Source organism: Erythrolamprus reginae, chromosome 2, assembly GCF_031021105.1.
Source record: "Erythrolamprus reginae isolate rEryReg1 chromosome 2, rEryReg1.hap1, whole genome shotgun sequence".
Taxonomy (NCBI): domain Eukaryota; kingdom Metazoa; phylum Chordata; class Lepidosauria; order Squamata; family Dipsadidae; genus Erythrolamprus; species Erythrolamprus reginae.
In genome coordinates this window covers 122,511,522-122,528,660 of record NC_091951.1, presented here as the reverse complement: position 1 = coordinate 122,528,660, position 17,139 = coordinate 122,511,522, and the positions used below count along the sequence as shown (strand labels likewise).

Here is a 17,139-nt window from a genome sequence, read left to right as displayed (position 1 = left end):
TAGGGGCCCTGCTTAATCAACCAATTCCTAAACTGAAACTGAGCTTGTGCAATAGTGTGTCACACTCATTTTGTCCTGGTTTTACCTTTGTCCTTTCCATGCAGCCACTCCTGGCTATTTAAAAACTATCAGAAAGAAAATCTTAATCAATTGTAACTTTCCTTTGAAATTCTTCCAGCCTCTGTCGAAATTGACTGCTTTTCTCTGCAGTCGATTAATGGAAAATCTAAAATGTTACAAAGTGACATTTGACATATTTTTTCAATGTCTGTGATCCAGGAGTAAATTGAAAATGCATTCAGTTTTAGGAACGGATTCTTGGGATTGGTGGATAGTGAGATTATGGTCATTTTAGGCCATGAATCAAATCCAAGTTGCTCTTCCATGAACAGTTTGATTTTTTTAAAAAAGTCCCAGTTTTTCAAATATTCCAATTAAAGTTAAGCTTGTTTCTAATGATATTCAGAGGAAGTCAAAACAGCAAGAGTTCATGGAGATGTTTGGAGTACCAAGTAGAAAGCATAATAACAGGACACAATTTAAGGCATGGGTGTTTGAAGTTTAATAAGTTCTTAAGGCCTGGTTATCTCAATACCCTTCACATCCCTTCCCATCAAGAACTGCAAAGAAGTCCTTTTGAAGATGCCACCGCTTTCAAAGGTCCATCCTTCCTAAGGCATTACAGGGCTATTTCATTCCTTCATCCCGCACTAAAAAGTAGAATTATAATTTATCGAATAGCAGCTTTGTTATAGTCATAGATCAATTATTATGAAAAGCAGCACAAATATCTGAAAGGAAGTATGAACATTTATACACAAAAGATTAAAAAAAATAAAACAGTAAAATCCACAATGATACTTAAAGTGAAATTGTCTTTCCTGTGACACAGATCCATGTCTAAGAATGGAAGTTAAAAATCCAAGGCCATCAAGTCATCAGACAGCTTTATAGCAATAGTATAGGACTTAGCTTCTTATTTGGGGGGGGGGGGTGTCTAGGGGAAATCCCAAGTTTTTTTACATCCATGGCTCAAAGAGCAGTTTATGTAGAGTAACTTAGAGCAGGAAGATAAAATAGAAAAATAGTTGGAAGGAATCTTGGAGGTCTTCTAGTCTGACCCCCTGCTCAAGCAGGAGACTTTGCCTCCAGAAGTTGTGAATGCTCCAACACTGGAAATTTTAAAGAAATTGTTGGGTAGCCATTTGTCCGAAGTGGTGTCAGATTTCCTGTCTATGCAGAGGGTTGGACTAGAAGACCTCCAAGGTCCCTTCCAACTCTGTTATTCTATTCTATTCTATTCTACCTGTATCATTTCAGACAAATGGTTGTCCAGTATCATTTTGAAAGCCTTCGGTGATGGAGTACCCACAGCTTCTGAAGGCAAGCTATTCCATTGGTTATATCTATTAACTAATATTTGACTTTTGTTATATTGCAAGCTGGCCTGAAGCCAACTGCAACACATTGTATGTGTATTATTTACTGTTGTAAGCCACCCTGTGTCCCATTGCAATTGGGCGGCATAGAAGTCAAATTAATTAAATTAAATTAAATACAGTATTGTATTCTGCTTCACAGAAGGCAAAACAATCTATTCCCCCTCTAAACCAAGAATATACATCCTTCAAATACTTTTTATCTCACCTCAGTATATCTTAAAACTATGTATTTCTTCAACTAAATAATTCATCTCCTATCCAGAACCTTTTCTGCATCCCATTCAGTGTATGACATCAGTTCAATTAGAATAGAGCTGGAAATTCCTACTTCAGCAATGTTATTAAAGTAGTTTTACTTTCAGTTTTACTGCATGGTTTTCAAAGCATATTTTAAAATAATTTCACTTTCTGAACCATTCTTTTGATCTTTATTTCGCAAGCAGAAACAAGTCAAATGATCTCTGCAAGGATACAAAATGTTCTTCTTGGCTGAAAGCCTATTGACAGAGACCAGAGTTCAGATTCTATAATAGCTAAAATATTTGGGGTTGAATCTTTATGAGTGAACCAGTTTTGATAGGTTTCATGCAATGATTTCTTCCATTTCTAACCAATCTCCCCACCCCCACCCCAGTTCAGTAAAGATTGGAAGGGCCCATGCTACAAAGTGTATTTTGATCAGCAGGACAAAGTCATCTCTGGTTGGCAGCTTCCCAGATTCCCGATGTTCTTCACAAACTACACAGCAAAGGTCTTTGAAGTTTAAAATCTGCTGGCAATTCAGGAAGCTCTTGGCACTACAAAAGCGGCTTCCGGCTTCATCTGTTTTAGGATGCAGAGACTTGAAGATCGAAAAAAGATCAGGTGAAAAAAGATCAAGAGTGGAAAGAAAAGATCAGTGATATATGTATATATCACATATACAAAGTATCCTGTTACTCCCTTCCGTCTCTCTCTCACACACACAAAGCTGATTGGGGGGAGGGGATATTCCAAGGCAGGTTGAGATCAAATAAAGTTTATTTTCCAGAAGTGACGTTCCCACACAAGAACGTCACGGTACACACAAAGCTACGGAGAGGGGCGGCATATAAATCTAATAAATAAATAAATAATCGGGGGGGGGGAGATTCCGAGGCAGGTACAGATCAAATAAAGTTTATTTCCCAAAAGTGACTTTATCACACAAGCAAACCCCTCGCAACACACCGAGGCTCCCTTCACACGACTTGTGCTACAGCCTCTTACCTTCCTTTCACCCTGCCCTGTCTGCTGGGGAGAGGGGGGGGGGGCTTTCGCGATTTAATTAATATTAGGCAGAGGGGGACGAATGGATTTCCAAATGAAAACCTTCCCGCCTCAGCTCGTTCGAAGAGGGGCGAGCTTCACCTGTTGAACGCCATTCGCGTCAGCCTGCGAGGCGCCAAAATAAATAAATAAATAAATAAAGGCAGCTCCAGCCAACCGGTCCCCTCGTCCCTTTCTCGGCTTCCGCGCCCTCCCCTTCCTTTCCCTTCCCCGTGGGGGCGGTTCGCCCGCCTCTAGCCCGCCTTCCCTCGCCTCCTTTGCCTTGCCGTTTGCTTGCAAGCGGCCGAATTTCTTCCGGCAGGCTCCGGCTTGGATTCGTGAGGTTTTTGACAGGAGGGCTCGGCGAGGAATCGACCGCTGACGCGCGGGAATCGCCGGCCGAGCGGGGCGCACGGGAGGGGTGGCGCGGTGAGTACCCCTTCAGCCCCGGCGCGCTTTTGCCTTTCTTCCCGCTGCCTTTCCCCAGTCTTAGAATCCAGCAACAGCCGCTTGTAAAAGAGGACGGGTGCCCCTATATCGCCAATTCCTTGACAGCGATGCGCCCCAATTCGTGGGCAGGGAGGGAGAGGAAAGGGGGGGCAGGGTTTTGGGGGGTTTTGCGCTTTTTTTTACGAATTTGGAGTTTATTGGATGGGGAATATAGAATCAAAATAAGAAAAGCCGCCTCTAAAGGTGGGTGGTTGCATGCTGTGCCTGGAGATTGTGCCTGCCACTCACACGCTTCCCTCCCTACTCCCCCCCCAAAAAATGAATGCCGGGAAGAGAAGCCGGGATGTTTCTTTTTCAACCGGCATCTTGTATGAAATGGCGCAGGATGCCCCGAGACCCCTTCGCCGCTTGACTTCTCCGATAGAAAGGTCCTTTCTAGGGAGCTGTATTTTGTAGCGTCTCCGGAAAACCCCGATCTATTTCAAGGGCGCATGGCGAGGAAATTTAGGGGGAGAGGCAAATTTGGAGGCCGTGCCGTTGGCATCTCTTTCTGATTTTGTGTCAAAGGAATGCGAGAGATAAGATTCTTCAATGATGACTTTGCGCCGGAGGGTGGGGGGGACAAAACATGCGGAGTTGCATCTGTGCGTTGAGGTGTGCTTGGAGGCCCACGAGCGGTCACGAAAGAGAAACATTTTTAAAAGGGCGAAGTCGTTTGCACGGGTATGCTAGGAAATGAAATGTGAAAATCATAAAATAGATGCCCCCACCTGCCTCCGCCCCTTCCGAGCCCTGGCAGCTGACAAGAGAAAGGGCACTGCAGAGGAAAGAACTGGAGAGGTTGGAAGCTGCTGTGCTGGCAAGACTCTGTTGCCCGCCTTAACATCTGGAAATGACTGGGAAAGTGATGAAATACCTCTCTTAAGTTACATGCAAAAAGATGGCTGCTCTGGTGAGGAGCCTGCCTCAGCACTAGGCATTGTCCACAGGCTGTAGTCTGTTGCTAGGTTACATCAGGATCCCCCCCCACCCTTCCCCTGACATGCACATGAACATAAATGCATCTTGTTGATGTTTCTGATCCCCCGATTCCCACTGGTGCATATGCTTCTCCTGGTGCATTGTGGGGAAGTTACAGGAAAATCTGCTGAGGTGGTTAAATGGCAGGAGAAAAGCAGATTTCAGTAATAAAAAGAATGAAATGACAACATTCTTCCCCCCTCAACACACATACATATACACACAGAAAGACCCTTACTGTATGTAATGATGTGCAGTGTTATCCTTGTCTCTCAGCTGTTACCTGTGCTCTGAACTGAGGCTGGCTGAGTTATGGCACACAGAATAGTTTTGCTTTGTGTTCACGCATAGGAAATCTAGAACTCTCATCCTCAGAACTTTTATTATACCTTTACCCAAATTGTAAGGATGGCAGAGCTGGGAGTTTTCTTAAAGAAAGCAAGTGCCCTTGAGTTCCACTGGAGGTTCTTTCAGGGACTCTCCGATGGAAACTGTTGCACTTCCCTTATCCTTCTGACTGTTGCATGTAACTTTTCTAATGTTACTGAATCATTTATCTGTGACATAGTGGCCAAAACTCTTCACATTAGTAAGGTTAGGAGTGTTGCATCCTTATTTGTTTTTCTCCTTTTGGTTAGCAATAGCACTTAGACATATCGCTTCATAGGGCTTACATCTTTCTCTAATTGTCCTCAACAATTTGGCTCCTCATTTTACCAACCTTGGAAGGACGGGAGGCTGAGTCTACTTTGAGCCTGATGAGAATCGAACTGCCAAATTGCAGACAGACAGCAGTTAGCAGATGTAGCTTGCAGTACTATATTCTAATCACTGTAACTCTTGTTACTCTAGAAATCATTGTGGTAGCAAGGAAATGTCTCCTTGATGAGCTTCAGTCATTACTTCCATATATTTCAGTCAATTTATTTATTTTATTTATTTATTTGTCAAACATGTATAGGAGAGTAGTAGTTTGTATAAACATAATAGAAGTAAAAAGTAATGATAAAAGAGGACAATAGAACAGTAGGACAGGGAAGGTAGGCACAGTGGTGCGCTTATGCACGCCCCTTACAGACCTCTTAGAAATGGAGAGGTCGACTGTAGACCATCTAAGGTCTTCGGAGTGGGGCGGCATACAAATCTAATAAATCTTAATCTTAAAATTTTTGGGATTTGGGGAAGAAATTAGAAATTATCTTACTTAGACTGGTTTAATTAGTCATTCTGCATAATAAAATTTGACTAGCTAAAAGGCCATTATTCCATCCATACCCAGTGGAGCAGCCTTCCTTTAACCACTGGAATTACAAGTCCTGGAACATATAACCCAATGAAGCTTATGATCAATTTATTGAATCTCCCCTATTGGCTGCTATAGATTACTGCAGGCTACTTAGAACATCTGCTTCATCTAAAATATATTCTGTGGTCTTCTGATAGAAAGCCTGTAATGCAAGTAACAGGCTTGCACACTTTTAATTATCATTGTCAATGATATGTAGACAGACAGACAGACAAGACAGACAGACAGACAGACAGACAGACAGACAGACAGACAGACAGACAGATGATAGAGTCTGTACAAATGTTTTTCAACCTCAGCTGTGGACTTCTTTAAGTCCCAGAATTCCCCAGCCAGCAGGCCAACCACACATGATAAAATGTCCATTCTTATTGTGGACATTTTCATGAGCTCTGGTTTTGGTTCTGGTGCCATATACCAATGGTGCATTATTTTATATAATATATTTTAAGATTGCAACAAAGTGTAATCTCTTGTTTTTGTTTCCTAAAATGCTTGATAAAATTCTAGTTAACTCACAATAACTTAACCATTCGTGTTTACCAATTATGTCTCTTCTATAAAATGCTGCTGTTGAGAACCACAAAGTGTTTTGGGGCACAACCTTGGTATTATCTATTCTATATTCTCAGTATGGCATGTCTAACATGATTTTTAAAAACACATCAATCTTGACTTTATCATATTGCAAATACCCATGCCACCCAAATCTAAGGTCATGTCTTTATAATTCCAAAAATACCTCCATTTATCAGCAGGGGGAAAAATACAGTTTTGGGTACCAGCTGATATTGCTGATGTACATTCCATGCATGACACACCTAGGAGAAAACCCAAAAATATTTTACAAAAAAATATATGGATTTTTGCAAATCAATTCATGTAGTTTTCTTATGAGACCAACCATCTGATTTGCAAAACATCATATGCATGCATCCAAATACTTTGAAAATGTTGCTTCATAAAAGGTGGAATATGAAACACTTCTTTTGATACTGTTAAAGAGGGTTTTTTCTGTTTGCATGGACAATTTTATTAGAAAATTATGTCTCTCATTTGTTTCTATACTGAATGCAGTGTTTGTCTGCTATTAATTTCTGTATGTGTGGATGCACATAGAGCAGTGTTGGCGAACCTTTTCTTCCTCTGGTGCCAAAAGAGCATGCACACACACTATCATGCATGTGTGAGTGCCCACACCTATAATTCAATGCCTGGAGAGAGCAGAAACAGCTTCTCCGGTTCCAACTTCTGGTGGGCCCAGTAGGCTCATGTTTTGCCCACCTCAGCCTCCAAAGGTTTCCCTCCCTCCCCCATCCCCCTAGAGGCTATCTGCAAGCCAAAAACGTCCTTCCAGAGCCTCTGTATGAGCCAAAAATCAGCTGGCCAGCACACACATGCACGTTGGAGCAAAGGTAGGGCAACAGCTCGTGTACCAGCAGATATGGCTCCGTGTGCCACCTGTCGAACCCATGTCATAAGTTCACCGTCACTGACATAGAGTGCACATGTATTACAGATGTTAGTAGACTATATTCACATGTATAATTTCATCTAGGGTCTGTTCATTGTGCTACTTTCATAACCACTCAGTGAAATGTTCCAATGGATGGAGGGAGGGAGAGATGGGATGGGATGAGATGGGATGGGATGGATACATGCATCAATTGATGTATGTTCATAATTTCTAAAAAATAATTTTGTGGGGACATCAAAAAGTCCAATAGAATTCTATTTAAAGAAGTATTGCTACATGAAGCTTACAATTTCTTTCATTATAGGTGCATTATTGATCTATAAATGAGGTTTAAAATCTTATTACATATCTCCATTACTTTTTTGTTGGACTTTAGATTTACATACTCTTCGTAGTGCTTTACCGCTCGCTCTAAGTGGTCTACAAAGTCAGGTTATTGTCCCCAACAACCTGGGTCCACATTTTCCTGGATGGAAGGCTGAGTTAAGGATTCAATTGGACTGGTCAGGATTGTTTTCCTGGCAGTTAGCAGAATTAGCCTGAAATACTGCATTCTAACCACTGTTTCACCATGGGTTTTTCCCATAAGCTTCTAGGAAGAAAATTGTGCTCATGAATAGAATGTGTTAGAAAGGTATACTTTCTAAAACTCCTTACTCCCCAGCAAAATTAGAGTCCTCCCAACTCCAATTATCTAATTAAGACCATTATTTTCCATCTATATTGTGATCCCTGTTTATCCATGACTTTTGAACAATCTCTGATCAGGACTGCTGAAAGGGAAAGCTGATCTATGCATTGGGAACAATGGGTTGCAAAATGAAAACCTCCCTCCTTTCAATCCAGAGTGATCCTATGTGTGTGGTTTGATTATCCTGGATACAATAAGAAAACGGAGAAAGGGTTAGAAACCACTCATGTGATCAATCTCAAAAGCACTGATTTGTGTTTCCACTTTAATTTGGCTTGTTTGCCATCAACCACCTTATCAGATAAGCATATCTGATTGGCTGCACAGCCCTTGTTCAGCACATAATTTTATGATTGCCTAATACATAAGGAAAAATGATTTATTTTTTTAAAGTAAGCAGTGGGAAAGTTGGGAAACAGCATCAGCAAATCTTACAGTGAAATGAACTTTTCAAAAAGTTCTTTGTATTCCTCTCTTTTAAGAAAGCATCTTTGACCTAAAAATTAAACCAAGTAGAACTTTGCTTGGCCTCAAAAACTATGAATAAAAATTTGGTTGGACTTTTAAAATACTTTGCATGAATATTAGATTACGTGCAATATTTGATTAAATGACAAGATTAGTAAATTTGTTTAATGCAGAGTTTAAATGCTGCTTTGGCAATGAAAACAAACGCTAAAGTGAAATGACTAAAAACAGATTACAAAGGAAAATACAATACATAGTCTTCCTATCTAGTTTTCAATGAGGTTGTGGCAATGTATCATAAAATAAAAAGAGAAGTAATAGTAGCAACGTTTATACTAAAATGCCTGGGTATTTTTTCTGCATAAATCTTAGTAGGGATTCTCAAAACAAATTAGAAATTATAATAAATAGATATTGCAAATCAACAGACCCATTTCAAAATTATAATTCATTCTGTGGGCAGAAGGAGAGTTGAGCTATCTGCTATATTTGCTCCAAATTCTCCAATAAAAGTTTCCCCCCCCACGTCAAAAACATAGATAACATACATCATATATACCTTCAATATAAATCAATATACATATATTGTCACTTAAAGTTACATTCCAGTTTTAATTTTATTATTCAATCTATCTCAATCTTCCCTCCCCTCCATCTATCTCAGGTGGCTATTCCACCTCTACTATCTACTTTCTCACACCTTCTTGCTTTCCTGCTACCATCTCCTCCTCCTTCCTTCTTCCTTCTTTGCCTCTCCTTCTACTCTCCTTCTACTCTCTCGCCTTCCTCCTCTTTCCTTCTTTCTCTGCCTCCCTTTCTATTCTGTCTTCTTTCTCTCCTTCTTTCCTACTTCCTCTTCTGGCCTCTAAATCCTTCTCTGAATGGATAACTTTACTTGCAAGATTTTTTAATATTTTTCTCCCCTCTAAAAAAACCACCATGCATCATATAGATCATTGATGGCGAACCTATGGCATGGGTGCCCCAGGTGGCACATGGAACCATATCTGCTGACACTCGAGCCGTTGCCCTAACTCAGTTCCAAAGTGGATGTGTATGCTGGCCAGCTGATTTTTGGCTCACACAGAGGCTCTGGGAAGGCATTTTTTGATTCAAGAGAGCCTCCAGAAGGATGGGGAGGTGTTTTTATCCTCCCCTGGCTCTAGAGAAGCCTATAGAACCTGGGGAGGGTGAAACACAAGCCTACTGGGCCCACCATAAGTTGGGAAACAGGCCATTTTCAGCCTCCAGAGGGCCTCTGGCAGGAGAAGCTGTTTTCACCTTCCTTTGGCATTGAATTATGGGTTGGGGACAATAACACTCGCCCACGCTCTTTTGGCACCTGAGGATAAAAAGCTCCTCCATTACTGATATAGATCAACTTAGTAAACACATATCATCTTCTAAATATCATTAATACTACTTAGTTTCATATATTATTACTCTTGGTATAGGTAGAGGCCATGTGAGAGCGCCATTTTTTAACTGATATAAGAGAAATAAAAATGTCAACAATTCTGAAACTGAAATGCACTTCATTTTTATATTATAGTGTTCTTGAAAACATGTCGGGCAATATACCATTAAACATCAATATCAAAGAGCCTCGCTGGGATCAAAGCACATTTGTTGGACGCGCTACCCACTTCTTCACCGTTACTGATCCTAGGAATATATTGTTACCCAATGAACAATTAGAAAAAGCAAAGCAAATTGTGCATGATTACAGGTATGGTTTGCATTTTCTCCCATCCCACACCCCCACCCCAACCAATTTTATTCCAGTTTCTCTAGACAGTTAACATTATTCTAAGAATATTGTAATAAGATCAGAGAAGCCATTTTTCTAGGAAAAAGTAGTCCTTTTGTAAGTTAAAAAAATACTTTTGGAATTAAGGAGTTAGGCTTCAGGAGTTAAGAGTTTATGTTCTGCAACAATGAACTAGGAGGCAATTGGAAAATCCTGAGTCTAAAAATGCTAATATTTTCACATTGGAAGTATTTTGGACATGAAAAGAAAGCACCAGTTATGGGTAACCATCAACTCACACCCAAAATTTATGTTACTAAATGAGAAATTTGTTAGGGAAGGTTTGTCCTATTTTATGACTTTTCTCAACACATTTGTTAAACCAATTAGTGCAGTTCTTAAATTAGCAACATGGTTGTTAAGTAAATCTGGATTCCCCATTGATTTTGCTTCTTATAAAGTTACAAAAGGGGATCATATGACTGCGGGACACTGCAACGATCATAAATGTGAGTCAGTTATCAAGCATAAGAATGTAAATCATGTGACCATGGGAAAGTTGCAATAGTCATAAGTGTGAAAAATAATCATAAGTCAGGAATTTTTTTTTAGTGCTGCTGAAACGTCACATGGTCACTAAAGTTGTAAGTCAAATACTACCTTTATAGAGAAAACTCCAATTGTTATGTAGTTTTGATGATTTTGAAAATAACAGACATAGATATAGAAAGAGTAACAGCTTTTTCCATAGGGATATGATTTATTCTTTAAAACTTTTCCTTAACCTTTGGAAACTAAAATATCAGTAGTATTATATTAGTGATTAAATATTTGTATATATTTCCACTAATCATAAGGCAAGGTGTTGTGGGCCCTGGGCTGACAGAAGATGAACTATGGAGAGCAAAATATATCTTTGATTCAGCCTTCCATCCAGATACGGGTGAAAAGATGGTTTTGATTGGCCGTATGTCTGCTCAGGTGCCTATGAACATGACAATCACTGGCTTCATGATGACATTTTATAAGTAAGTAATCTTAAATTATTGATAAATGTTAGCAAATGGAATAAAAACATTTTAAGGCTTGGATCTTAAAAAATTGTCAGAGACATATAGTATGTTAAAGGATGAGAAAGACTACTAAAGAGAACACTTGGCCTTTTTACTAAAGTCCCAAAGGTGCCTTTACAAGACGCAGCTGGACTTTCTGGTTTTTCTTTAAAGATGTTTTGCTTCTCATCCAAGAAGCTTCTTCAGCTCTAACTGGAAACATCTTCAAAGAAAACCAGATGCCTCTTGAAAAAGCACCTTTGGGACAACCATGACCTGGATGACTGAGAATCTCCATAGACTTTTTACTAATGATTTCCTGATTTGTACTGATAAACAGTTTTCTTTGGAATAAGTTATGACACAAGTTTCAGATGCTTCTGTCTTTTATCATGACATTTACAACTATTTAAAGCACCTAACAACACAAGAGCACACAACAGATTTAAACTTAATATTAACCGCTCCAAACTTGACTGTAAAAAATATGACTTCAGTAACCGAGTTGTCGAAGCATGGAACTCATTACCGGACTCCATAGTGTCAACCCCAAACCCCCAACACTTTACCCTTAGATTATCTACGGTTGACCTATCCAGATTCCTAAGAGGTCAGTAAGGGGTGAGTACAAGTGCACTAGAGTGCCTTCCGTCCCCTGTCCTATTGCTCTCCTATATCTCCTATACCTTTCTTCTATTCCTATATCTCTTCTTCTATTCTTTCATTGATATGTTCTATTACTTTATCTTCTTTTCTATTATTTCTTAGATATATTTTACTATGAGTATCTCCTCTATAACCTTCATCATGTATTTTACTATGTGTATATAGATATATACCCACTAAAACCCTCATTGTGTATTGGACAAAATAAATAAATAAATAAAATAAACAAAGGGAATTCAGAATGGATTGTTGACAGGTCTAGTCCAGGGATTGTTAATAGTGGCATGTCAATTAATCTTCAAAATGTGTTATTAATCTGTGCCTATTCTGTACTTTATTACTTTTTTAATGGCAAGGGTTTGTACTTCTGGGTGCATACTGTATCTTTGCATGACCTGAATTTAATAACATCAACAACAAAGGAATTATGTTTTTCTACTTCTGATCATTTAAAACATAGACTAATTTGGTCTGGTAGCTAAATTTTCTATCAAATATTTTTAAATGAATTGTAATAATAGTTAAAACTCTGTTACAGTAACAGAGAAGATGAATCAAACATTCTTCTTTCGTTCTTTGGAACAATTTATGAAAGAGCTTCCCAGAAGCCTAGGCCACAGCTGGTTTCTCTTTTCATGAGCAATAAAGGAGATGTGCCAGGAATTTTGCTGTGGGAGCCCAAATCTCTGCTGTGATTCCTTCTCCTCAATTAGCACTCTCATAACATAGGAAGGAGGATAATAAAGCCTCTGGGTCTTCAAAAATCCAAACACTCCCATCATTCTCCTGTCATGCCCCAGAACTGCTCTAAAAGCTACATTAGATTTAGAGCTGAGGTAAAGGAGGAAATGTTTTATTAAAATATAGCAAGCAATGAAAAACATTTTGCCACTCCATCCTCAAAAGATTACCCATAGCTTGCATTTATGACATTGACAGCAGCAAATTTGGAAAGCAGATTGTAGAAAGTAGCAGACATATTTCTCCTTCTCACCCCATACGGTAAATGATGGCTATGTTCAAACTGTAACATTTTTCTTAAGATGTATATATTTGTGCACTTTGTGTAGGAAAATACCATTGTTCTGTGAAGTAATTCATGGTTGCTTTGAAAGGTCAGAATGAGTGTGTTTAGCTCTACCCAAAATAATTTGATTCACTCTTGAGTTAATCTGATATAAATTTAAAACTTCATTATCATCTGGATAGATTTAATAAATACACTACAGTACTTTATCTAGTTTGTTACTTTATGAAATTGAACTCATATCAAACGTTATTTTAAAAAACTAATTATCCTTTCCTTCTTCCAAGAACAACCCCAGCCGTGGTCTTCTGGCAATGGATTAATCAGTCCTTCAATGCCATTGTAAATTATACCAACAGGAGTGGAGATGCTCCAATTAATGTCAGGTAAAGCCATCAAGATGCACCAAGCAAATAATTCAAGTATTTTGAATATAATATGTGCTCTAATTTGAAGCTAGGTCTAATATGAAGCTTAACATGAACTTGTGTAGAAAATATTGTGCCGCTAGAATTGCTATGGATTTAAGAGTATGTTTTAAATTACTATGATATTATTGAGTCGGTGTAGACCTGATGGTGCTGGTTGGTTTATTTAATATAGTGATATTTAAAGAATCTCCCATAAAAAGGAGAGAGAGAGAGAGAGAGAGAGAGAGAGAGAAAGAAAGAAAAGGAAAATTGGTGATAATTATCACCATGATACAGAAAGAAAGGTCCAAATCATTGTAGATTTCAAGTTGTTTCAGATCCGCACACTTCTGAGAATTGCATGCCCTGGACAAGATAGCTCTCTGCTTTTTTGACTGGCTTTCAGCACTATAATGATAATGGATCATAAATTGCTTTGTTAAGTTTATTATTAAATCTGCAATGTGGTCTTTCATAGAATGGCTTGACGTGACGACATATAAGCACAAGGTAAACTATAATGGGGAAAAATAGAAGTGATGCTAATTTAATAACAGTAATCTATAACAAGCATATAGTGCATTTAAAATATTTAAAGCCCTTCACGTAAATATTACCAGCATACAAAATGCTACTAGATGCATGACTGCCGAGTTATTCCTGTCTGGTACTAAACAAAATTCCTTTGCATGTTGACCATCCCGCAAAATCATTTGCATTGTTAAAAAGACTAATAAGGTCACTAATGCATTCTAAGTCATTCATTATGGACTTCAGCTGATGCGAATGAGAACACTTCAAAATGCTGTGTGCACCTGACTGTTATAGTTTGTGATGTTCCTAACTTCAGTGAGAGTTTTCTAAATACCCTGTGGTTTTAAAATGTAAACTGGTGCCTGGGAATATAGAAGTAAAATATACAAGGAGAGACTGCTTAGAGATATTAGATAAATAGATAGGAGTTCCATTTAAATTTTGAACAGAGTTGCCTGAAGTTTATTGCTGGGAAGTAATGATCTTCAACAAGTCAAGGCGCTATGCTTGAGCCAAGGAGATTGAAGTATTTTTTCCTAAGCACAGTCTAATCTTCAATGGGAGAATACCTTATAGCATGCATTGGCCTTGCAATATTGTAAAGCTAGTCTGTCTCTTTCAGGTCTTGTGAAAATATCTAATATGTTAAATCACTTTATTGAAAGTAGGTATAGATTACTTGAGTCACTTTCTATAGAGCAGGGTTTTCCAACCTTGGCAAATTTAAGACTTGTGAACTTCAACTGTCACAATTCCCAGAGGAACTCTGAGAGTTGCAATCCACACGTCTTAAAGTTGCCTAGGTTGGAGACCCTTGCTATAGAAGACGTAGCCAAGTATTACTGCACAAGGTAGAGGCCACACTTGGCCTTTGAGTTACATGCCAAGGAAAAAAGGCTAGAACAAAATATGATCTAAAAAAGTTAAAATTGAATGAATTATATAGTTATTATGTTAACACTCCTCTGAATAATTTCCTCCTTCTGGCATCTAAAAATTACAAATTAGGGCAAACTCTGGGTAAATACCAGGTGTCCCATCAAAGGTTTTTAGGGATCATACAATCTCAATCTCAAATTATACAGCTCAGCTCTGCTGCAGCTGTCAATTTATGGCTTCCTATCACTCTTGGGAAAGTTAGATATGAATTGTCAGCCTAAGGAATTCTGAGAATGGATCTGCTACAGACCCCTGACATTTTAAAGCTCAATGTAGATATCTGTTTTCTATAAGTTTTATAGTGAAATCTAGTCATTAAAAATTCTGATAAATGTATGCAAATTATAAAAGCACAAATCAGAATAATGGAAAGATAGATTCAATCTCACCCATAGTCATGACAATTCACTGCATAACTTTGAGCTTTACCCTTCCTTTCAGCCCAACCTACAGAGAAGTTGTGAATAAAGCAGCATATACCGGTAATAATTTGCTGATAATGATAATATTTTCAGGAGATCAAATCAAAGAGAAGTACAGTATGTGAATTTAAATCAAAGAGAAGAAAAACCAATCCTAACTGGAAAGAAAAAGTATTTTATAATTCAGAAGTAATGGGGGGGGGGGAATCATTATCCAAATGACCAATTCAGCTATTAAAATGCTTATGCTGCAAAGATTAGGCAAATTCATAATAAAACAAGTGAGTCCATTAAGATAACTCAGTGAAAGTAGTATAATTATTATAAGGGCAATATCCACATTCTCCATTGCTTTATCAGTCCCTATTGTCCTTGAAAAAGGACTTGAGAATCACTGAAAAGGAAAACTTCCCAGCCACTTTGTTGCTCTAGTTAATCTTTTGGCAACGTTTCTACTGTTGCTTTAATATAGGTTGCACTATGCCAGTTATGTGTATAGAATCAAAAACTGAGAGATAGAGCGTGTCAATCTTATACAAATACAAACACTGCAAATTTTTGTTTTAGCCAGCTGGGAACGGCCTATGTTTCTGCTACCACAGGTGCTGTTGCAACTGCTTTAGGACTTAATGCACTCACAAAGGTATTTCCATTATTCTCTCCTTGTTTAAGCCTATTCCATGGATTGTTGTGAACATTCTATATAACAGTTTTTATATGCATGAGGTGAACCCGGCTAATTTTAAAAAATGCATTTATTCTTATTATGTTATGATAAGATTGCTGAATGACCTTACAGTTCCTCTATATTAAATTTCTTGATTTAACTGAAATTAACTGAGGGACTGTCTCTTGCTGGTCACATCTACTCGACTCATTAGAACGGGGAGGTAAGGAATGTTGTGGTCCTATCCCCTAGGGAAATACACCTAGAAAAGAAGGGCCTTCTCCATGGTGGCTCCCTCTCTATGGAAATCATCCCCCCAGAGATTAGAATGGCCTCCACTCTAACACTCTTCCAGAAAGTGCTGAAGACTTGGTTCTGCCAGTGAGTCTGGGGAGCAGGATATAGCCCATTAAATGGCTTGTGTTGTCACCAGGATGATTTGTGGGTGGGGGCTATTATATTATTTGATTGTTTTTTAATTGATTTTATTTTTAATATATTGCGTTTTTATATCCTGTAAGCTACCTTGAGTCACCATGTGCAAATAGGCAGCAATATAAAATTTCTAATAAATAAATAAAATCAATAAACTGAGTAGTAACGTATGTATATATCTTTCCTGCAATCACGTATGTTTTCATATATTGGGGTTTCTTGTTTTTTAGACTTTTTAAATGTATTATTGTTATTTTAGATTCTAACTATTAGATTTGTCATTATATATTGTTTTTATCATTGCTGTAAGCCGCCCCGGGTCTACGGAGAGGGGCGGTATACAAATCTAATAAATAATGATAATTTTTAAAAAACTAGATATGAGAGACAAAAAATATTGTTACTTTTTTGTTACTATGTTTCCATATATTGCATATATTTATACAAATATAAATAGTAAATAAAGTATCATCGGACACAACGCCTTTGAGCAGGGGTGTCAAACTCAAGGCCTGGAGGACGGATCCGGCTCACAGGGCAATTAGATCTGGCCCATGGGGCTCCCCTGGAAACAGCAAAGGATCAGCCCACAGTACCTCTGCCAGTGAAAATGGAGCTTGGGAGGGTTTAGAAGGGCTACATGCAGGAGGCCATCACAGCCAAAAATGCAGCTCCGGGCCCACAGTTAGCTCTTCCAAGCCATTTTTCACTGGCAGAGAGTTGCAAGAGGCCATTGAGGGCAAAAATGGAGCTCACAAGGGCCACAAGCATCATTTCCAAGCTCTGTTTTTGCAGGCAGAGGGTTGTAGGAGGCCTTCACAGCTGAAAATGGAGTGCCCCCCCACACACACACACGTCCCCCTAGGTTAAACACAATGCTGATGCATCCCTCAGTGAAATTGAATTTGATACCCCTGCCCTAGAGAATACAATTTCTACTGAAAATATGTAACAGCTGATGCCCATAAATGCTGAGTACAGTTGGCTCTTGAAAGTTACATTATATTCTTTGAAATCCTCTTTTAAATTTCCCTGTAAAAAATCCTAGTGATTTACACAGGGACTAGTTTTTGCTGTGCACTTCATGAATCAGATG

General features: G+C 38.6%; 1 protein-coding gene across 1 annotated transcript in view; it reads left to right on the top strand.

Moving 5' to 3' along the window:
* Positions 1 to 3,068: 3,068 nt before the first annotated feature.
* The window catches only part of SFXN1 (sideroflexin 1), a 28,246-nt gene continuing 14,175 nt past the window's right edge, over positions 3,069 to 17,139 (top strand). Inside the window, exons 1-5 of the mRNA XM_070739393.1 lie at positions 3,069 to 3,158; positions 9,694 to 9,870; positions 10,749 to 10,919; positions 12,924 to 13,022; positions 15,509 to 15,584. Of these exons, the coding sequence (XP_070595494.1) occupies positions 9,707 to 9,870; positions 10,749 to 10,919; positions 12,924 to 13,022; positions 15,509 to 15,584 (510 nt within the window). The 5' untranslated portion in view covers positions 3,069 to 3,158; positions 9,694 to 9,706. The remainder of the gene's footprint in view (positions 3,159 to 9,693; positions 9,871 to 10,748; positions 10,920 to 12,923; positions 13,023 to 15,508; positions 15,585 to 17,139) is intronic.